The 20,560-nt window shown below is 36.3% G+C and overlaps 6 protein-coding genes across 6 annotated transcripts; 3 read left to right on the forward strand and 3 right to left on the reverse strand.

Annotated features, from left to right (window-relative positions):
* Positions 1-120: 120 nt before the first annotated feature.
* LOC103862666 lies at positions 121-1,323 on the reverse strand. The gene has a single exon (XM_009140351.2). The coding sequence runs from the start codon at positions 1,321-1,323 to the stop codon at positions 121-123; it is 1,203 nt and encodes a 400-aa protein (XP_009138599.2).
* Positions 1,324-3,049: 1,726 nt separating this feature from the next.
* On the forward strand, positions 3,050-8,864 carry LOC103862418. The gene is made up of 17 exons (XM_009140129.3): positions 3,050-3,345; positions 3,938-4,071; positions 4,151-4,235; positions 4,488-4,541; positions 4,621-4,712; positions 4,832-4,935; positions 5,015-5,934; positions 6,366-6,528; positions 6,599-6,973; positions 7,048-7,297; positions 7,378-7,501; positions 7,576-7,634; positions 7,712-7,811; positions 7,888-8,083; positions 8,156-8,400; positions 8,482-8,541; positions 8,622-8,864. The coding sequence occupies exons 1-17, from the start codon at positions 3,307-3,309 to the stop codon at positions 8,730-8,732; spliced, it is 3,111 nt and encodes a 1,036-aa protein (XP_009138377.1). The 5' UTR covers positions 3,050-3,306; the 3' UTR covers positions 8,733-8,864.
* An 81-nt stretch (positions 8,865-8,945) lies between these two features.
* LOC103862419 (high mobility group B protein 4) lies at positions 8,946-10,248 on the reverse strand. Its single transcript, XM_009140130.3, has 7 exons — positions 10,145-10,248; positions 9,987-10,043; positions 9,764-9,908; positions 9,644-9,688; positions 9,476-9,556; positions 9,284-9,370; positions 8,946-9,209 (listed from the first exon to the last, which is right to left on the reverse strand). Exons 2-7 carry the CDS (start codon positions 10,031-10,033, stop codon positions 9,195-9,197), a joined length of 420 nt encoding a protein of 139 aa, XP_009138378.1. The 5' UTR covers positions 10,034-10,043; positions 10,145-10,248; the 3' UTR covers positions 8,946-9,194.
* Positions 10,249-10,731: 483 nt separating this feature from the next.
* Positions 10,732-11,500, reverse strand: LOC103862420. The gene has a single exon (XM_009140131.3). The coding sequence runs from the start codon at positions 11,080-11,082 to the stop codon at positions 10,891-10,893; it is 192 nt and encodes a 63-aa protein (XP_009138379.1). The 5' UTR covers positions 11,083-11,500; the 3' UTR covers positions 10,732-10,890.
* Positions 11,501-13,943: 2,443 nt separating this feature from the next.
* Positions 13,944-17,554, forward strand: LOC103862421 (probable serine/threonine-protein kinase CST). The gene is made up of 6 exons (XM_009140132.3): positions 13,944-15,125; positions 15,224-15,594; positions 16,182-16,317; positions 16,398-16,531; positions 16,641-16,764; positions 16,850-17,554. Exons 1-6 carry the CDS (start codon positions 15,059-15,061, stop codon positions 17,323-17,325), a joined length of 1,308 nt encoding a protein of 435 aa, XP_009138380.1. The 5' UTR covers positions 13,944-15,058; the 3' UTR covers positions 17,326-17,554.
* A 231-nt stretch (positions 17,555-17,785) lies between these two features.
* Positions 17,786-20,490, forward strand: LOC103862422 (probable serine/threonine-protein kinase CST). Its single transcript, XM_018658044.2, has 6 exons — positions 17,786-18,138; positions 18,290-18,621; positions 19,141-19,276; positions 19,349-19,482; positions 19,595-19,718; positions 19,883-20,490. The coding sequence occupies exons 1-6, from the start codon at positions 18,075-18,077 to the stop codon at positions 20,260-20,262; spliced, it is 1,170 nt and encodes a 389-aa protein (XP_018513560.1). The 5' UTR covers positions 17,786-18,074; the 3' UTR covers positions 20,263-20,490.
* Positions 20,491-20,560: the final 70 nt, after the last annotated feature.

Raw genomic sequence — 20,560 nt, forward strand, 5'->3', positions numbered from 1 at the left:
ATCATAGCCTTACTGCTCGCTGCAGCGACTATTCTTGAAGCTGTCTTCTGCATCAAACCTTCTTCCTCTGTTTGCAAGACTCTCTGCCTTCGAGCTGCAGATTCAATAGGGTTATCTACGTTAATGTAGTGAATAGTATCTTCTCTCAGCTGCTCCATGACCTCTTCTGTTGTGGGAACTCTCATGGGGGGGGGAATCCGTGATCTCCAAGTTTCGTTCTAGCGGTGGGCGCTGAGTTTCATTGTTCCCCCTGGGTGAATCACAGGCAGGGGTAATTTGTCTAGCTCCTCTGCTCTCTTGGTGTGTATCCACCGGGCGCGTCTTCTCTCTCAATCGACGAGCTGGGGATCGGCTTCTTACGTCTTGTCTGGCCCTGACTTGATTTGGTGGGGAGATAGGTCTGTAGTACGAGGAAGCTCGCTGTTGGCGTTGATTTCTTGGTCCCTCTAAGGAGGGGACAATCTTGTTTTGTAGTGGCCGGCCCCTAAACTCAGGGAGTGGGATCCTTTCACCAAAAGGACGTCCATGCCTATCAACCCTTTGATTGAAAGGATCAGCCTCGGAGTGTCGTGGATCTCTAGTGCGGAGACAGGAGTCTAGAGATTGCTCCTGGGGCCGAGATACAGCAGGTGCTCGTTGAGCGTTCTGTTCCCCAACAGTAGCTGAGGGACATGAACGTGCCAGGTGTGAGAGGCTATAGCAGCGTGAGCAGTTGTATCCAAGATCTTCATAGTCAAAATTTACCATAAGTTCCTCTCCCGATTCAAATTCAACTAGAGCTGATCTTGGGAGTGGTTTGAGACCGTCAAAAGAGACCCTAATGCGAGCCGAGGTCTTTGTGATTTTGTATTCTTCCAAGGTCCCGAGATCTTGCCCTAGGTCATAAATCATCTTCTCATGCCAGAAATGCAGAGGCAGCCCCTGGAGTTTGATCCATAACGGTATCTGAGATGGGAAGGAAGGAGATATGACAGGTTCCCACCATTGGAGGATGAGCATCCACTGGTTATAGTGAAACGGTCTTTTGAGGAGCACCTGTAAGAGGTCTTCTTCTAGTTCAAAACGAAACTGAAAGCAGTCTTGACCAAGGTCAGATCCAGAGACCTGTCCTTTCAGGGACCATTTGCGTGGAAGCGCAGAGATGAGAGAGTCAACAGGTTGCTCCTTAGGGTTTGTCACTCTCCCAATCAAGGTGAGGGCGTTATCTCTAATGAGGGCAGAGGTGTCAAAAACCGGAGCTCTCACACGCTTCACAGGGGCTTCATTTGGCTGGGAAGTTACCCCCTTTCCTTTTTCAGCAGCAGAGAATCTACGTGAATCCATTGTTGTTAGGCAGAAGTTATGCAGGCGACTTAAGGAAGTGTTGCAAGAAGAGAGTGTACTGGTCTGAAAGTGTAGTGGGGAGTTCACCGTGGGAGTAGATAAGATAAGATGAGGCCTTGAAAAGTCCAGCAGTTTCTGAAGGGGTCAACAGCACGTTACCCACCTGCCAAAGAGGAGTTATGCGTCGACTCTAAGGTGGTTTTGGGAGGTTATGGCGCCGTTGTCTCAGAGGAGGTCATCATTTTCCGATCGAGGTTCCGCTGATACACATATTCTCCGGCGAGGCGTCTTGTCATACGGTGAGCACGGGGAGAAAACCAGTGTGTCGAAGGGGGGTGTGAGTGGTGGACCAGCGGATATATCTTCAAGGGAGAACAATTTGAATCTAAAGCAGGCCTGTGTCGGAGATCTGATACCCGAAAAGGAAAGTCCACTATAGCAACTTACTAAAAACCAGCGGTTAAAGACCAACATCGAAGATGGTGCCTGGGAGAAACCTATTATAAAGTTAAGATGTAGAAGAAAAGAAAATTCAGTGTATTTATATTTTAAAAAATTATTAAAAAATGTCAGTAAGACCAATTTTTGGGTTTACTTGGATATTCATTTTACTTTTGTTTTCGCAAATCATTAATTTTTAAGATTGTTCAGAGAAGGGACCGCTTAGCAATGGTTGAAGTAGTTCACGAGTTCTGTTTGTTTCTTCTCTCAATTTTTTTCATAAAGCCAAACCAGATTATGGTGTTAAAAAGATGTAACCCTTTGTTCAAAAAAAAAAAAAGATGTAACCCTTGTATTTTTAAATTGAAAACCGGTTAACAATTTTATTACAATATTATACTTTTTTCGTTTCATTTTAATTGTCGTTTTAAACTTCGAGACACATATTAAAAAAACATTTAATTTTATATATTTACTAAATAAAAATATCATTACCAATACACCTAACCACATTTCAACTAACTGAATAATAGATTGAAATATAAAATCAATAAATATATTTATTTTGAAACGAAAAAAATTATTTTACAACAATAACTAAATTGAAATGATGAAGTATATATTTATTTATGCTCAGAAAGTATAGTTTTATTTTTTTCATCTTTTGCCTATTTTGATCTTTCACTCTACTCTAAGGGAGATGCAGCACACTGACACACCATAGCTCGAAGTCTTGTGTTGTGTTGTGTTGTTGGAATGAGTTTAAAGAACATTGCCCCACATGTACTCCATCGCATGGATTAAGATTTATGTGGTAGTAATGTTTATAACCGTATAATATCTGACGCTAGAGTTTTTATTGCTATCAAACATTCATTATACTTTTCTGGACTATAATACAATGATTTCCAATAATATTGCAAATTTATGATAATATAAATGTAGATCTGAAAAAATAAACATTTTTTGTATATGTAAGTAAATTGATTATTTTTCAAGATTTTCAAGTATATATTAATCTAATATGGTAAGTGATTAGTTTACAAAAAAAAATATGGTAAGTGATTTCACAATTATTGTATATATATTTTTTAATTATTGTAGTTTAATTGATTTATCTTCAATAAATATTTTATTAAATTATGTGATTATGGAACGTTCAGACAATTTTAGTAATATAACTAATTAACTACACCGCCCCCATATATAGGAATTTTGACTTCAAAAAGATGTAATAGTATTGATATCTTGATATGTTTCTGTAATGTTTGTTGTGAATATTTATTTTTGTGGGTCGCCGTCTATAAAAAACCGTCAAAGGAAACCGTTACTTCTCAATCTCAACACTACTACCCCATATTGTTTCTCTATTCTCTCATCTCTCCTTCCCCTCTTCTCTCTCAATATATTGTTGAAACGAATCGAATGCTTTGTGATCTCTTGAAACTCTCTGATACATTTCAAGTTTGATCTTTGTCTAATTTTCATTTGATCACCTTCGATAGTTTTTGAATTAGTTCACTGTAGGATCCATTTACAAAGATGTTCGTGAAGAAGCTGGTCGAGAAAGCAGGGAAGAAGGTACACACAAACTCCTCTTTTTTATCGAACTGTTCATCTTCTTCTGCAATTAGGCTTCCCAGATTCAGTGTGAGAAGAAAAATAAAAACAAATATCGAAACTGAAATTTACAGAAATCGATGTTAGATCGATTGTTAGAATAATATTTAATTTTAAAAAGAAGAATTTTCCTTGGCTCCGTTATTAGTATTACACATATTTGCTTTATGATGATTAAGTTCGTACTTGTGTCGGATTAGTAATACAGATCTTATTAACTTGTGAATGTGACTGTTACTCTGTGTCGGTTCGTGGTTAGCCCAGATGTTTAATCCAGTTTGACACTTTAGTTAAAATAAAAACATTTATGACGTAAGATGTTTTTGTCGACACGCATGTTTCGTGTCCTAAATTTTTGAATAGTCGCATTAAATGCGTATCCAATCTCGTTACTAACTATCTGTTGACTTTTGACTTATCCACACCATAAGAACCGAACCGGCATGTTTATCGTGTCTCCCAGCCGAACCGTCCGGTTTAGTCGTAGCCAGAAGAACAGAACAGAACAGAACAGAATCATGCAAACTCTTACCATTTTTCCCTATTGTTGCAGCCTGGAGGAAGCCCATCGGAAGGGCTGAGAGCTAATGACGTTGAGCCACGTGTCGTGTTACACTATGGAATTCCATCAGGAGCTCACTTGTTTGCTTATGATCCGGTTCAGAAGATTCTCGCTGTTTCCACCAAGTAAGAGTTGTACAGAAAGTTTTTTTTTTCAAGCTGTTTCACTTGTTGTGACAAATAACATATTGTTTTTAATTATCAGGGATGGTAGAATCAAGTTGTTCGGGAAAAATCAGACTCAGGCATTACTAGTGTCAGAAGAAGCATCCACAAGCAAGTTTATTGAGGTGCTGCTCACTTACATTATCTATGTGTTCTCTCTTTATAACAATAATGGTTGGTCCTGAGATATTGGGGGCTATAAACAATTTAGTTAAGATTTATACAATTTTTTAAAAAAATTTGGGGATCTATCTCTATATATATATAATTTTTTTTCTAAAATTTTGAGGGCTATAGACCAATGCTCCAGTAGCCTATGCTCAGGACCGATCTTGATTACAATGACATAGCTTGACATATTACTTTTGATTCTCCAGTTTGTTCAGAACCAAGGACTTCTTCTCAATGTGAATTCCAAAAACCAGATTGAAGTAAGGCATTTTCTTGAATCACTCAAAGTAGTACTATAGTAGCATTTGAGCTTTGGTCTGAAATCTAAAGTTCACTCAGGTTTGGGACTTGGAGAAGAAGCTTATGTCTCATGTTCATGTATTCAACGGCGAGATCACATCTCTCAGGGTTATGCAACATACACCTTACTTGTATGCTACAATTCTCAATCTTCTTAACATACTTTTTTTTTTTTTGGTCAAAAACTTCTTAACATACTTTCTTGATCAGTTCTTGATAATGAAAGCAAGTGTGTTTTTTGAACTTGCAGTTATGTTGGAGACTCTTCTGGTAATGTATCAGTGTTGAAGATCGATCAAGACTCTAATCAAGTGATACAAATGGATTACACTATACCTTATCTAGCATCAAATGGTAAATAACCAAAACACCAAAAAAAAAAGAAGACAAAGGGTCTATTTGGATTCTTGAAACATCTTCTTGTTTGTGTTAGGCTCTCCAGTTGAAGCTTCTGATGATACTTCAGTTGTGAGCATTCTACCACAGCCAACAGCTGAAACCAAAAGGATTCTACTGGTGTTTAGTAGCGGGTTTATCACATTATGGGACATCAAAGAAAGCAAACCGGTTCTCAAAACAGGAGGAAACGGTATGGTAAAGCAAGAAGCAAAGAAAGCCACTTGTGCTTGTTGGGTTTGCCCTTCAGGAAGCAAAGTAGCAGTTGGATATAGCAATGGAGACATTCTAATATGGAGCATGACAGAGAGTTTTTCCATGGTTTGCAAGCTTAACCTCGGATACAAAGCCGAGAAGACACCGATAAATTCTCTAAAATGGGTCTACGCTGAAGGGAAAGCAAGCAGAGTTTACGCCACTGGATCATCCTCAAACTCCTTGCAAGTGGTTTTACTTAACGACCAAACCGAAGTTAAGATGGTTAAGCTGGGGCTTCATGTCTCTGAGCCTTGTGTTGGCATGGAGATGATCATGGCTGATGCTAAACAAGATTCTCTCCTTGTTCTTGGAAAGTCTGGACGTGTGTATGCCTACGATGATTATATGATTGAGAAGTATCTAATTCAATCTCAGTCCAAGTCACCTCCTTCTCTCCCTAAGGAGAGTGTGGTCAAGCTGGCGTTTTCAGATTCTTGCAGTGGTGTTACAGTGGGAAAGTTTCTTACAAACTCTTCACACTTGCTGAATCTCTCTGACGAGGATTATGCTCAGCTGGCGAAAGATACTGCGCCGTTTCTTCCTTCTCAGATAGTTTCAAAGGAAGCTTCTCGTTCTGCTCATTTTCCTGGTTTCACCAAAGTTAAGAATGTTTACATCACGGGACATAGTGATGGAAGCATTGGTGTATGGGACATGTCCTGTCCTTTTCTCGTTCCTGTCTTGTTCCTGAAAGAACAGGTAAATTTTCATAGACTCTTGTGTTAATGGTTCATAAAAATCGGTGCGCGCCTAGGCGGCAAATCAGTCCTATTATACGGTTCAAATCGGTTTAAACCATTCTAAATCGGTTTAAACTATTATAAATCAGTTTAAATCTGTTAAACTAAATAATAATGTTAGTATTAATCCATAATTTTGTCTAATTTATTTTCTTTCGTATATCTAATTATAATAATTCATCAAAATAGTTTTATAATTAAACCCAAAAACTAAAAATTCTTATATAAATGAAAAATATATAAAATAAATCAATAATTGGTTATCTCCTAGGCTCCACACAATCCTACTAGTGGTTAGTCCTCTACAAAGCTCATAGTTACCCCCTAGTGATTTCGTGAACATTGCTTCTGTTCAATGTACTTCTGTCTCTGATGTGAGTTGCTTAGCAGGCTGATCAAGATATATCATCACGTGGAACTGCTGCATTAACAGCTTTGCATTTCGACAGCAACTCAAGGCTTCTTGTCTCTGGTGATCAGAACGGAATGGTTCGCCTTTATAGGTTCAAACCTGAGCCATACCTAACAGAAAACAGTTTCATCCCTTTCCAAGGTATGTTAGAAGTTAGCTTTACTATCTTGTGTTGTGTCTTCATATATTGATACTCTCTTTCGTGTTGCAGGAAGCTCAAAGAAAGGGAATAACCATATTGTTCATAGTGTCAAGCACATAAAGCTCACTGGCTCCATAACATGTATTCAGAAAAGCCAAAACTCAAAACATCTCGCTATCGGATCAGATCAAGGACATGTTTCTCTGGTTGACGTTGAGGAAGCAACTGTGTTATATACAAAACACATTGCTAGTGATATCTGTCCAGGGATCACCTCCTTGCAGTTTGAGAGCTGCAGTGTGCAAGGCTTCGAGAAGAACGTGTTGGTGGTTGCTATGAGGGACTCGTCTGTTTTTTCTTTGGATAGTGACACAGGGAACATGATTGGAACCAACATGGTTAAGCCTAAAAAGCCATTCAAGGCTCTGTTCATGCAGATTCTAGGTAGATTCTCACCTCTTTTTCAAGTTAGTAAACAAAAAAAAATCAAGATCTTAAATGATTCTTATCAAATGCAGATGGAAAACAAGACTCTTCAGGAAATGGAGAGAGCATAGTTGAGGATGTTTCGACAAGGCAGCCTTCGGTTTTGCTTTGTTCTGAGAAAGCTGTATACATCTACCCATTGTCTCAAGTTGTCCAGGGAGTGAAGAAGGTTCTTCACAAGAAAAAGTTTAGTTCTCCATCCATTTGCTCAGCTTCTACCTTCTATGGAACCTCTGGTGTTGGCCTTATACTTGTCTTCTCTGATGGAACTGTTGAGATAAGGTGAAAACATCTCTCTCTCTCTCTCTCTCTTTTGTCTTTCTTCATATTCAAGGTCACACTGATGTTTTGAATTGTTTCAGGTCTTTGCCAGAACTATCTCTACTAAAACAAATTTCCATTAGAGGCTTCACATACTCTTCACCAAAGCAAAACTCATTACCAGAGATTACCATATCTGCTTCATGGGATGGAGATCTAGTCATGGTACCCTTCTGAATACACACTGGTAGTAAGTACTTAAGCTTGATTTTAGTTGATCATCTTCTTGCTTGATGCAGGTGAATGGAGACGATGAACTTATTGTCAGCTCAGTGTTACCTCAGAAGGAAACATTTAGGTTAGACTTGATAAGAGTTTGCTTACATCTATAACATAAAGACAAACTGAAAAGTCTTAAAACTGTCTCTATTTTAGGCTAGTTGAGTCATTGAGCAGAGTTTACAAGAAAGATAATGCGGTTTGTCAGGATGGAACCACTGCATCAGCTGTTGCGTCATCTCCAAAGGAAAAGAAGGTGAAGCAGCCAACATTGACTCTACAGCTTTCTTTAACACACAAATGAGTAACTAATCCATGTTGTTTTGTTATAGGGTATGTTTGGTTCTGTCTTCAAGACTAAACCCAAGCGTGCAGCTGATACAGAAACAACAGAAAGCACCAAGGAAACTATTGAGGACCTTTCTAAGATCTTCACCACAGCTAATTTCCCGTGGAACAACAATGTTGAGCGTAGTAGAGAGAGCAATGTAGTTACCAGAGTTGGCGACGAAGAAGAGTTGGACATAGGTAAAGGTCTACATATCCTTAGTGATGTAATAATAATTGAGTCTGCGTATGTTTCTGATCTTTTTCTTGTAGATGACATTGACATCGAGGATGATGATCATCATCAACAACAAGAGCTGCCTAAAGAACAAGGGATACTGTCAGGGATTAGTAAACAGAAGCTGGCGAGTAAGTTTACGAGCTTCAAAGGTAAGCTGAAGCAGATGACGGCTAAGAGTGAGAAGAGTGTTGTGACCAATGATGAGAAGCACGAGGAGAAGAGCGGCGCATCAGTCGACCAGATCAAGAAGAAGTACGGTTTTGCTTCTTCGTCCGAGGTAAGTTTCTCTATAGCCTTCTAGAGAAAGTTATGTAGCTTGGCTGGCTCAGCGGTTTCATCATCCGGTGTTGTTGTGCAGGAAATGGGAGCTGCTAAAATGGCTCAGAGCAAACTTCAAGACAACCTGAAGAAGCTACAGGTACTCTACTTTTGATATCACAATTCACATGATCTTTGATTGTTTCGTAGAGTTAAAAATCTGTTTTGTAATCTATGCAGGGAATCAGCATGAAGACGACGGAGATGGAAGATACTGCAAAGTCTTTCTCCTCTACGGCTAAAGAACTGTTGAACGCTGTTGAGTTCAACAAACAGAGCTCAAAAACTTAGCACTCTCTTTTCTCTTGTTCTATTCATATTTCTTAAAGAACTCAGAATGTGACAAGTACCATTTGTTGGACTATATTTATTGATGTAGATAGCTTCTCTAAAGTTTTATACTACACCTGCAAGGAGTTTTTTCAGCTTTCTTTTGTACTAGTTGAGAAAAATGTATAAACCAAAAATTCGACCTGTAGAAAGGTGTAATCGACTTTTCACCGATCATAGAGAAGATAAAATTAGAGGCATGCAAAGCAAACACAGTGTCATAAAACTAGAAACGAAGTTCAAAGCTAAATCCAAAGTTATCATGAGGAAGATGAATTAATCCAAGTTAAACATAAAAGGTGGGGGAAGACAAAACAACTTTCTCCCTAAAACTAGTAAAGCTAACACATAACAGAAGAGAAGATACTTCAATTAAACAAACTGCTGCTGCTGCTGCTGCTGCTGATGATCCATCTTTTTTAATCAATCATCTTCCTCCTGTAAAACACCAGATCAAATAAGTGTTAAAACTAGATCTAGTAGCAACAGTTCAAAATAGTACAAGCAGAAACCTCATCACTTGCAGCATCTTCCTCGTCGTTGACTTCAGACTTGGACTTGTCAGAGTCATCATCTCCAGCTGTACTCGTTCCATTAGCCTGCAAAATTAAAAAAAAAAAAAAAACATTTCGAGATTAGATTTGTAGTCTAACAGTAGAAGAAAGAAAATGACAAAAAGAAAAAGAGAGAGTAAAATAGTTAACCAATTTCATGTTGTATTTTTGCATAGTCTTGGCGTATTCAGTCTTTTTGGTCTCAGCCTTGGCTACATAAGGAGCTTTATCCTGTTTCATTCCATTTTTGAAAAATTTAAAAAAACAATTGAATAAAAACACAGGTCTAAATAAAGATCTCAAACGATTGAAACTCACTTCAACAGTCATGGATTTCCATTTGGCTCCAGCAGCTTTACCAACCTAGTAAATGATTAAGTAAGAATCATATGGTACTAAAAGTCTCCAGATGAAGGCACTACTACTACTACTACTTACAGCTCCGACGGATTTGTTGTCAGGGTTAGCAAGATTGAACTCCTTTCGGAATCCCTCCAGGAAGACGAAGAAGGCACTTGGAGGCCTCTTAGGCTTGTTCGGATCCTTCACTTTCTTCCCTGCTTTCTTCCCTCTCGTCTTCAATCTGTGTCACAACATATCCAATTCCAATCATCCCAAATCATTATCAAACAAACAAACACCATCTCAGATTCCCTCATACCTCTCGTCAGTGCTCTTCGCTTGTGCTTTGGCTTCACCACCTTTCATCTCTCCAGATCTGCGATAACAGTAAAACAATGAGAACACGAAGAGTTGGACTCGGACTTTGACTCAGAAGACGCGGTGAGAGCGAGCGAGCGAGAGAGAGCTTTTTTTTACCTGTGAACGAACGTTAGGGTTTTTTTTTTTTGGTTATTCCTTTGCTAATCTGATGTGGTGTATTTAAATCAATTCCAGATTTTTTTTATTTTTAAAAATACTATATTTAGTGATGTGGCGGGATTTGCCAGGTAAGATAACTAAGATGCTGTGCTTTGGATCTTGACCGTCCATCTTACTATGTTTTGCTAATCTGATTTCATTTTCTTTGCGCCACGTCAATTACATTTGGCGCCAACTATTTATTTTCTAGCGGAATGAGTTTTTTTTTTTAAATAAATATTCTTGCTACCCCACCATTTGCATTTAATGTATTAATTAATAATTGATGACTCACTCCTATTTTAACATACTATCTTAAATCATTGATTATATGCAGATGAACCGTTTTGGATTTCTCCCAAAATATCTATCTATGCATGAACACTCACACTCGCACCTCTTGATGTTGATTAATACTCAATTTATAAATTTTAAAAAAGTTAATGGTGTTTATTGAATTTCTATTGAATAAAAATTATGAAAAATTATTATTTACAAAAAATAATACATTTACAATCAAGTTTTAATGTGTTTTCTCATTTTTGTAAACGTTTAAACTTTTATTTAGCCTCAATATATATGTTTTTATCAAATATAACCGGTAGATCTATTACAATTTATACATTATCAAACAAACAAGGGGAACAAAAGAACAGAGCCTTGCAAAATATGTCAAGGTCCCAGGTTCATCTTATCTTATTCTCTTACAAACGGGAAAGATTCGAACCTACTGGAAAATAAGTCACTATGATCGGAGCTCTCCAAGTATCATCAGCTTTTCTTTTTGCTTTCTCCAGAGACATGACTTTCGAGTTACTAGTACTACCATCGTCTGAGCTAATCCTTGAGCCGGATTTCGGAACGAAGCAACCAAAGAAGGACGTGAAGAGAGACATGATCGGAGTTTTTAAAAACTTTAGAAGATGGCTGATGTTGTTTATGTTTGGTTTCAGGTTACTATAGGAGAAGGTTATGTTATGTATTTATACCACAAAACCAGCTACAAATATTCTTGGACACGTTTCTTGGATGGGACCTCTATTATCTTGCTAGCCAAGCTTTGCCCTTTCCTCAAGTACATTTGACTATTCATACATACTAGTGGCCGAAGTGGACAAAAATAGTGATATTCTCTTCTTCTTTTTTTTTTTAAACTCTATGATTTTTTTTTTTTGAAATCTCTATGACTTTGACAAAAAAAAAACTCTATGATTTAAGTTTTTTTTTTTTGAAATCAAAAGGCTGATATATTAAGGGCCCGACTGGTTCAACCGCAGCGGTTGCGGTTGCGGCTGCGGAAGTTTGCGGATGCGGGTGGTTGCGGTTTCTAGCGGTTTTAAGAGATTTGTACGACTGGTTCTGCGGTTAGAAATTGGTGCGTTTGCGGGATACTTATGACTGGTTAACTACCAAATACAGCAGCAGTTAAATAATAAATTAACAATATTTACATTTTATATAATTATAAAAATATCAAAAATCATAATATTATAATAAATATGTAAATTATATTTTCAAAGTTATAGTTTTAAATTTTTTAAATTATAGAAAATATTTTTATTTTAAAATTTTATAATATTAATTAAAATATAATAGAAATATTTTAGTATTTTTATAATTCCATTTTAAAAATTTTATTTTTATTTTTATTTTTGTATTTATATGGTTTTTTAAAAAAAAAGAAAAAAAAATTATCCTCCCGCAACCGCCCGCAACCGCAAACGCTAGCTGGAACCAGCTTTTGATTTTAAGAGGTTCGGAGCGGTTTGAAGAGATTTGTAGCGGTTTGTATGATTGTTTCGAAACGCTGTCAACCGCTACCAATCGCAAAAGCTGCGTTTGCGGGTGGTAGCGGGAAAACCAATCAAGCTCTAACTCTATGATTTAAGTTAGAGGCCCTATCACGTTTTCTGAAAATAATATCTCGACTCTATATTAATTTGGGCCCATAAACTATATAAAAGCAAATTAAATCAAACCCAAAATGCAACCCATTAATAATTGTTTTTTCATTAAAAATATATTGGGTCCGGCCTAGCAAAGTCATATCAACCGTAAAACATAAAACTAGCGCAGCTCATGATTTTAAAGAAGGAAACCAATAGATTCGGAGGACTTCAAAGAAGGACATAGAATTTCCAGAGCCAAGAAGAACAAGAATCTCTGATATCCTTCTCTTCCACTTAAATATTCTAGATCTTTTTTCTTAAAGGAGATTCTAGGTCTTTTAGTAGAAACATCAAACATAAAGTTATTTAGGACTTCTGTGAAGTCTTTTGGTATCTAGAAATGTTAGTCACAAAGGCTAACAGCCTAACAGATTCTAAGTCATGTTGGTTTGGAGTACTTTTTGTTTTGGTATCATGACTTTTTGTGATGGGAAGTCGGAAATAATTCTTCTTTTTGGAATAGTGCAGTTAGGTAGAAGATCGAATTCATTTCAAAATCTTGGTTTCTTAAGTGATCTAGATCAATCTGTAGTCAAGATTCAAAACTTTCAAATGTGTGATGATAATTTAGTTAATGCAACTAGCTAGTGTATGTGTGTGAATGAGTGGTCCTATTTGTTAGCTCGTGCTTTGAAATCTACACCGACTCCGACCACACAGCAAAGACCAGATTAAATTAAGGGACGTGTAGCGTATAATGAGGTTCCAAACTTGATAGACCACTTCAAGTGTGTATGTATAAAAAAAAAAAAAAAAAAGTGTATGTATGTGTAACTGTCCGTTTACAATGACGAAAACATGTCTTTGTTAAATTTCTTTCCATTTATTCTGTGGACCAAAATTTAGTTTCACCTAACCTGGAAAAAAAATATTTTTCAATGTTTTCATAATTTTTCTTGTTTAATATGGAAACGTAGGGGTGTTCAATCCGGATATCGGTTCGGTTTAGGTTCGGTTATTTTTTCGGTTTTCGATATTTCGGTTAGTAAAATATAACTATCATTCTAAATCCATATTTACTTCGGTTCGGTTCGGTTTATATACCATCGGTTTTTGGTTTATTCGATTTTATACCAAAAAACAAAATTATTTAGTTTGAGATCATATTATATGAATTTTAGAGTCATATTGTCAACACAATCATTTATTAAAAATATATTACATGTTCAAATAAATGAATAAAAAAGTAAAAATGCTTCTACCATCAAATAAAATAATCAAATCTATAACTAAAATGAAAGCTTGAAATTTTGAAAATGAAAATATGAAACAAAACAGAAACATGAAATTTTTTTTTCCACTCTTCTATATTTAGTGTTCATTAAAGTCATTTTTTTTTTCAATTGAACACGAAACTCTGTTTATTTACAGATAAAAACAAAATTATGAAAATTTTCCATTAATTATTGTCCATCAAATTTATAATCTTCATATTAATTTAGTGATGACTAAAATAAAGAAAAAAGATCAAAAGAAGACTTAGGGAATAAGATGTCTGAATTGCGATGTATTGTTATTTAATTATAGTTCAAGTGTTCTACAAATTAAAGTTCTTTATTACTATAAATTATGGTAATAGTTATTAACATAAATTTAACTTATGTAACAAATAGATTTTCATGTATTGTTATAAAATAGATACATATTTACATGTTTCTACTTTTAATCGGTTCTGTTCGGTTTATTCGGTTTAATCGGTTATATACCAAATCATATCCAAATCCTACGGTTTTTATAAAATTATATCCATTCGGTTTATATGGTATATACCAAAACCAAACCATATTATCTATTTCGGTTCGGTTCGGTACGGTTCGGTTTTACCATATTGAACAGCCCTAGTTCTGAGCAATTTACAAAATGCAAATCTATTTTATCCAAAGCAAATAAAATTGAAATTTAATGTCAATTGTTATTCCATATGAAAGCAAATTTCAATGAAATTACTCGGAAACTTTTTTATATGAAAAGTTTATGATCATTTGAATATGTTTTAGTTTTATTGTGATAAAACCAAAAAGGCTAACATATGACAAAATTCTTATCTTTATAGCAACTTGTTTAAGAATAATAGATACCGAATGATTACTAAGGTTTTGTGGAAAATAAATGAATAAATTTCACAAAGACACTTTTAAGCATTTACAAAGAAACGACCTTTTTACTTTATAAAGGTTCCATTTCACATCACTGTACATAGTATATAGAGTATTTTATTCTGTATATTCGATTATATATTACAAGTTTCAACTGAAAATAGCTTATGTCACCGTGTTCGTAGATCAAATGGTTAGGAGATCAATATTCAAGGGGAATAGTACTGAGCGTTACAAGACCATTAAACGAAAAACCTAATCCAGAGTTTTATTTATATAGTTTTCAAAATCGAATTTTTTCATCCTGTTTTTCTTCTTTTTTTTTAAATGACCAAACTATTACTATGATGTGAACATGAGTTCTAAAAATGTGGAAGACAGTGAAACTATTTATAAATTTCCGAAGTAAAACAAAGTTCTAACAACTTTTTTTTCCAGTTCACACGTTCATATTGAAAATAATCTGGCTAGGATATTATTTGGTCGATCTTCTTGGCATTTTCTTATATAATTTTAATTTATTTTTATTCGAATAGAAAATGCATAAAATTGACAAATAAGACCATAGCATGGAAAATGTCATATTAAAGAATGGCGGGTTCCTCAGACCTTCTCTCCTTCCACAAAATCTAAAAGAAGAACTCTAATTTTCTTATATATCCCCTCAAACTTCCTTCCCCTTTTTGTTTGGTTTCACCTAAATCAAGATTATATTACAAAACCTATTTAAGTAATTCGAAACTCAAACAATGAATGCTTCATAGATACTTGATCATCCACTAGCTCTTGTCTGAAACAAGACATAGAAGAAGAAGACAACTGATCAAATGGGCCATTGCATTTCATCTCTATTCTCTTCCTCTCCGTCCAAAACAGGTCTCCAGCATAATCATGGTAATTAATTACTAATCTCTTATCATGAAACTCTTCTGCACGTTCTTGTTTTCTATAATAAGGTTCTCATCTCTTTGTCCTTGTGAATGATTAATCAGCCTCGACGAACAACCACAGTAATGGAACAGAGTTCTCGTCGTCAACAACCACCACCGCCGCGACGTCCAACAGCAGCGCCGGACGACGGAGCCAATTCTCCGAGGCGATAAGCGAGAGTTCCGGTGGGATTATAACTGATTCCGGTCAACTACTGGAATCACCAAATCTCAAGGTCTACACCTTTCTTGAACTATCGACGGCGACCAAGAACTTCAAACCGGACTCGATGTTGGGTCAAGGAGGTTTCGGGAAGGTTTACAGAGGTTGGATCGATGCCAAGACTCTTCTTCCTTCTAAAGCCGCCTCCGGTATGATCGTCGCCGTCAAAAGATTGAACTCCGAGAGCGTTCAGGGTTATTCAGAGTGGCGCGTAAGATCTAAACTCCTAGTTTCAACCATTAACATAATTATTTTCGGATTTTGATTACTTCTTTAACGAAAAACATACAAAGAAACCAATAATTACGTTATTCGATCTAACGAGTTGACTATTCTAATCAGGAAACGACCAAGACTTTCTGTTGCAAGTCTTGCACAATGGTTTAAAGAAATAATTGATCATAATAATATAAAACATGTTTGTACTAAGATTTAGGAGATTAATAGTTTTAAATTAAGGCGGCTATAAGTCTTAGTTTTTTTTATCAATTGTCTAACACTGACAACAAATTCCCTTTGTGATTGTTACTGCTGGACTTTGTCTATAATATCATTAGCTATTATAATTTCATTAGAATATTATTAATATGTAACATTATAATTTAACTGGTAAGAGTCATAGAAATTATAAGTTCTTTTATTTTATTTTTTATAAAATTTTCTTTAGCACGGTCAGTTTAGATATATTTTGGAGTCCAAGATCTTTCAGCCGGTTTATTGTATATTTTGACGGGACTATATTAGTCTTTAAGTTAATTAAGCTAAATGAGATTTTGTTGGGTTTGTTTTTGATGACAGTCAGAGATTAACTTTTTGGGGACGCTTTCACACCCAAATCTGGTGAAGTTATTAGGATACTGCCGTGAAGACAAGGAGCTTCTCCTTGTCTACGAGTTCATGCCCAAAGGAAGCCTTGAGAATCACCTTTTCAGACGTAATTAAGATCTTTAAAATCCACAAAACACCATCGAATTCGTTTTTTAATTTACTTTGCATGATCTTTATTTGATTCAGGGGGCGAGCCTTTTCCTTGGGATCTAAGGATCAAGATTGTGATCGGTGCAGCTCGTGGTCTTGCGTTTCTACACGGCTTACCAAGAGAAGTCATATACAGAGACTTTAAAGCCTCCAATATTCTTCTCGATTCCGTTAGTCTAATTAAAACATCCATTATATGATACTCATGTCAATTAGTAGAATTCTTAATCGTTTGCTTTGGCTAATGATATTTTGTTTTGAAATTGTTAATCTGCGCAGAACTATGATGCAAGGCTTTCAGATTTCGGTTTAGCAAAGTTAGGACCATCACAAGAGAAGTCACACGTCACAACTAGGATCATGGGCACGTATGGTTACGCTGCTCCTGAATATATGGCAACAGGTACACTTAGAAAACATAGTTTATTTTATAATTTAAATAGTCAGATTGCAGTTGATAAAGGTTTAGGTTATTTTCTTCTCCTCAGGACATTTATACGTCAAGAGTGACGTCTATGCGTTCGGCGTAGTACTATTAGAAATAATGACTGGACTAAGGGCACACAATACAAAACGGCCCAACGGACAAGAGAGTCTAGTCGACTGGTTAAGACCAGACTTGTTAAGCAAACACGGAGTGAAACATATAATGGACAAAGGAATCAAAGGTCAATACTCATCCAAAGTCGCAGCAGAAATGGCACGCATCACACTCTCTTGCATCGAGCTTGACCCAAAAAACCGACCACCCATGAAGGAAGTAGTCGACGTACTCGAAAACATCCAACGCATTAATGTTGTTCCAGACCGTTCTTCCACTAAACCGGCTGTTGCTAGCTCTTCTCGTTCCTCGCCACATCACTATCAGTATGGATATCGAGCTGGTGCGGCTGGGGCTGAACGGAGGAAGTCACCAAGGGCGTCGCCTGGAAGGGTTGGAGTACAGAAAGAAATGGCTGCTTGATGTTATTTATTTATCGGCCATACTGATCCGATATGGTTTCAGAGTCCTTTTGATTCTATTCTATTCTATTTTTTTTTAACTCTATTCTATTTTGAAATCAGAGTAACTAGAATTTATTTGAGACCATATTATTGGAGTGTATAGAATAGCGTTTTCTTGTGTTGTTGTATGAGATACTATAGTTGCTCAACCGTTGCAAGATGGAAAGTATGTGAAATTTAATCAAATATCATGCTAGTATATTATTTTATTAAAATGCACATTATCACAGGATATTAAATCAATAGCATGTTCATTTTGGCTTTATCGTAACCGAATTATTACTATGAGTCCATGATGTGCACATGAGTTCAGAGAGACATGAAATAAAACTATAAACAATAACAATATTTCCAAACTAAAACAAAATTGCCAACTATATTTTCAAATCACATGATCATAGAGTCAAAAGCTTTGGCATTTTCTTGGCATTTTCGTATGATATTTTCTCGTGGAAAATCAAAACGACTTGCATTAAATGACAAATTAGACCAAAACATTGAAATGGTCAAATAGATAGTGGTGTGGGGTTCTTTCCTTTAATAATTTTAGACTATTTAGCTACCCTCTTCCTCACTCTCAATCTTCTTATATCCCCCCCAAGTTCCCGTCATTTTCTTTTTCCATGACAAAAGTTATATTACTACTTGATCATCCCTTGCTCGTCTGAATCGCTAAACAAGAAAAACAAGAAGAAGAAGACTATTGAAATGGGTCTTTGTAATTCATCCCTTTCCTCTTCCTCACCGTCCAAAACAGGTCTTCATAGTCATGGTAATCAATCTCTTTGACTCCAAATACATAAAGTTCTTGTGCAGGTTCTTGTTTTTGCCTCTAGCTACGTCATGACAAGATTTTCTTGGCAAAAGTTTTCGAACGTCACACTTACTGATCTCTCTCTTGCCTTTGTGATATCGTTACTCAGCCTCGACGAACAACAACAGCAACGGAACAAACAACAGCGTCGGAGGAGGAAGCCAATTCGTGGAGGCTTCGAGCGAGAGTTCCGGTGTGTTTATGAGTGATTCAGGGCAGGTATTGGAATCGCCAAATCTCAGAGTCTACAGCTTTCTTGAACTCAAGACGGCGACCGAGGGTTTCAAACAGGATTTGATGTTGGGTGAAGGAGGTTTTGGTAGAGTTTACAGAGGTTGGATCCATGCAGAGACTCTTGCTCCTTCTAAAGGCGGCTCCGGTATGACCGTCGCCGTCAAAAGATTGAGCTCCGAGAGTCTTCAAGGGTTTGAAGAGTGGCGAGTAAGTCAACAGACAACTTAATTATATATTTTGCGATATTTGTTTCTTCATTGACGTAATAGTTACGTAAATTTCAACGAACACCATTAGTTATTTGACTATTCCAAACAACAGACGACCTTGACTTATTACTGCACTCTTGCATAATGACTAAAGATATATTAAATTGAACTATAATAAATAAAACATTTTTAACATATGCTTTAGGAAATTAAAGTATTCAAAATTCAGGCATTGATTCAAAAATTATGTTACTTATCAGTTGTTTAATACCAAATTATACAACGGTTAGAAATTGATGAGCTCCTTTTTCTGTTTTAAAATTCGCTTTAACTAGGAACTTTCCATTGTCACTTGACTTTGACCTGATATTCGGCAACGTTATCTATCCTTTAGCTCGTATGTGAATTAATGAGTCCGAAAACTTTTATATGGGTTATTGTATATTTTGAAGAAAACAAAATTAGTCTTCAAGTTACAGAGCTAAAGTTTAGAGTTTGTGGTTTTGATTCTGGACAGACAGCATTTAACTTCTTGGGTGTGCTTTCACACCCGAATCTGGTGAAGTTACTAGGATACTGCCGTGAAGACAAAGAGCACCTGCTTGTCTACGAGTTCATGCCCAAAGGAAGCCTTGAGTATCATCTTTTTCAACGTAATGAAGATTTTTTACTGTTCATTGTTATATATCAAAGACTGATTCATAAAAACTTCGATTTGGTTTCAGGAAAGGAATCTTTTCCTTGGGATCTAAGGATCAAAATTATGATCGGTGCAGCACGTGGCCTTGCATTTCTTCACGGCCTACAAAGACAAGTCATCTACAGAGACTTTAAACCTTCTCAAATACTGCTCGATTCGGTTAGACGTCTAATTAAATTATCATTATATGATAGTCGCGTTAATTAAAAGACAATCTGCTTTTTTTTTTTGTATTCTTAATGAGATTATCGTTTGATATATATCCGGGCAGAATTATGAAGCAAAGCTTTCAGGTTTTGAACTAGCAAAGTTAGGACCATCACAAGGGAATTCACACGTTTCGACTAGGGTCATGGGAACATTTGGCTACGCTGCTCCTGAATATTTGGCAACAGGTGCATAAATAAGGAAAAACATAAACTATAGTTCGTTAGCAATTGTTACTAATTTTACGTTGTCAAGTACTAGTCTCTTCTACGTTGCTGATATTAATCATTCAAGATTTTTTTTTATGACTAAATAATAAACTAACTGGTTGGTTTATTTTCTTCACTTTCAGGCCATTTATACGTTAAAAGTGATGTATACGCCTTTGGTGTGGTCTTACTGGAAGTACTGACCGGACTAAGAGCGATTGACCCAAAACGGCCTCGCGGACAAGAGAGTCTAGTCGACTGGTTAAGACCTAAACTCTCAAGCAAACACAAAGTGCAAAAAATAATAGACAAAGGAATCAAAGGTCAATACTCATCCAAGGTGGTGACCGAATTGGGACGTATCACACTCTCTTGTACTGAACCAGACCCGAAAAACCGACCTCACATGAAAGAAGTACTGGACGTACTCGAAAACATCCAGTGCATTAACGTCGTCCCAGGCCGTTCTTCCATTAATTCGGCCGGTGCTAGTTCTTCTCATTCCTCCCCACGTCACTGTTAGTATTGGTATCGAGTTGGCGCAGCCGGAGCTGAACGTCAGCGTAGGCGGTCTGGAATAAAGAAATAAAATGGTTGTATGATGATCATGATGTTGTCTTTTTCAACTCACAATAAGGTTTTAGAGGCTCTTTGGTTTGTGTTACAAAAAAAAAAAATCTCTTGTTTTATGTTTTAAGATGAGAGTAACTATAATGTGTTTGGTGAACATTTATTATTTGTGTTTTGTGTACAATAGGGTTGAATTCTTTTTTGTCCAAAAAAAAAAAAAGGTTGAATTCTTTGTGTTGTATTACATACTA

Source organism: Brassica rapa, chromosome A03 (assembly GCF_000309985.2).
Source record: "Brassica rapa cultivar Chiifu-401-42 chromosome A03, CAAS_Brap_v3.01, whole genome shotgun sequence".
Taxonomy (NCBI): Eukaryota; Viridiplantae; Streptophyta; class Magnoliopsida; order Brassicales; family Brassicaceae; genus Brassica; species Brassica rapa.

Coding starts and splice junctions, on each gene's coding strand:
- LOC103862666 (XM_009140351.2), bottom strand. CDS start 1,323: ATGGATTCACGTAGATTCTCTGCTGCTGAAAAAGGAAAGGGGGTAACT.
- LOC103862418 (XM_009140129.3), top strand. CDS start 3,307: ATGTTCGTGAAGAAGCTGGTCGAGAAAGCAGGGAAGAAG. Junction 4,542..4,620: donor ATTCCAAAAACCAGATTGAA/GTAAGGCATTTT, acceptor AAGTTCACTCAG/GTTTGGGACTTGGAGAAGAA. Junction 4,936..5,014: donor ACCTTATCTAGCATCAAATG/GTAAATAACCAA, acceptor TGTTTGTGTTAG/GCTCTCCAGTTGAAGCTTCT.
- LOC103862419 (XM_009140130.3), bottom strand. CDS start 10,033: ATGAAAGGTGGTGAAGCCAAAGCACAAGCGAAGAGCACTGACGAGAG. Junction 9,909..9,986: donor GCGAAGAGCACTGACGAGAG/GTATGAGGGAAT, acceptor GTTGTGACACAG/ATTGAAGACGAGAGGGAAGA. Junction 9,557..9,643: donor GGAAATCCATGACTGTTGAA/GTGAGTTTCAAT, acceptor GGAATGAAACAG/GATAAAGCTCCTTATGTAGC.
- LOC103862420 (XM_009140131.3), bottom strand. CDS start 11,082: ATGTCTCTCTTCACGTCCTTCTTTGGTTGCTTCGTTCCGAAATCCGGC.
- LOC103862421 (XM_009140132.3), top strand. CDS start 15,059: ATGGGCCATTGCATTTCATCTCTATTCTCTTCCTCTCCGTCCAAAACA. Junction 15,595..16,181: donor AGGGTTATTCAGAGTGGCGC/GTAAGATCTAAA, acceptor TTTTGATGACAG/TCAGAGATTAACTTTTTGGG. Junction 16,318..16,397: donor TGAGAATCACCTTTTCAGAC/GTAATTAAGATC, acceptor TATTTGATTCAG/GGGGCGAGCCTTTTCCTTGG.
- LOC103862422 (XM_018658044.2), top strand. CDS start 18,075: ATGGGTCTTTGTAATTCATCCCTTTCCTCTTCCTCACCGTCCAAAACA. Junction 18,139..18,289: donor AACAGGTCTTCATAGTCATG/GTAATCAATCTC, acceptor ATCGTTACTCAG/CCTCGACGAACAACAACAGC. Junction 19,277..19,348: donor TGAGTATCATCTTTTTCAAC/GTAATGAAGATT, acceptor ATTTGGTTTCAG/GAAAGGAATCTTTTCCTTGG.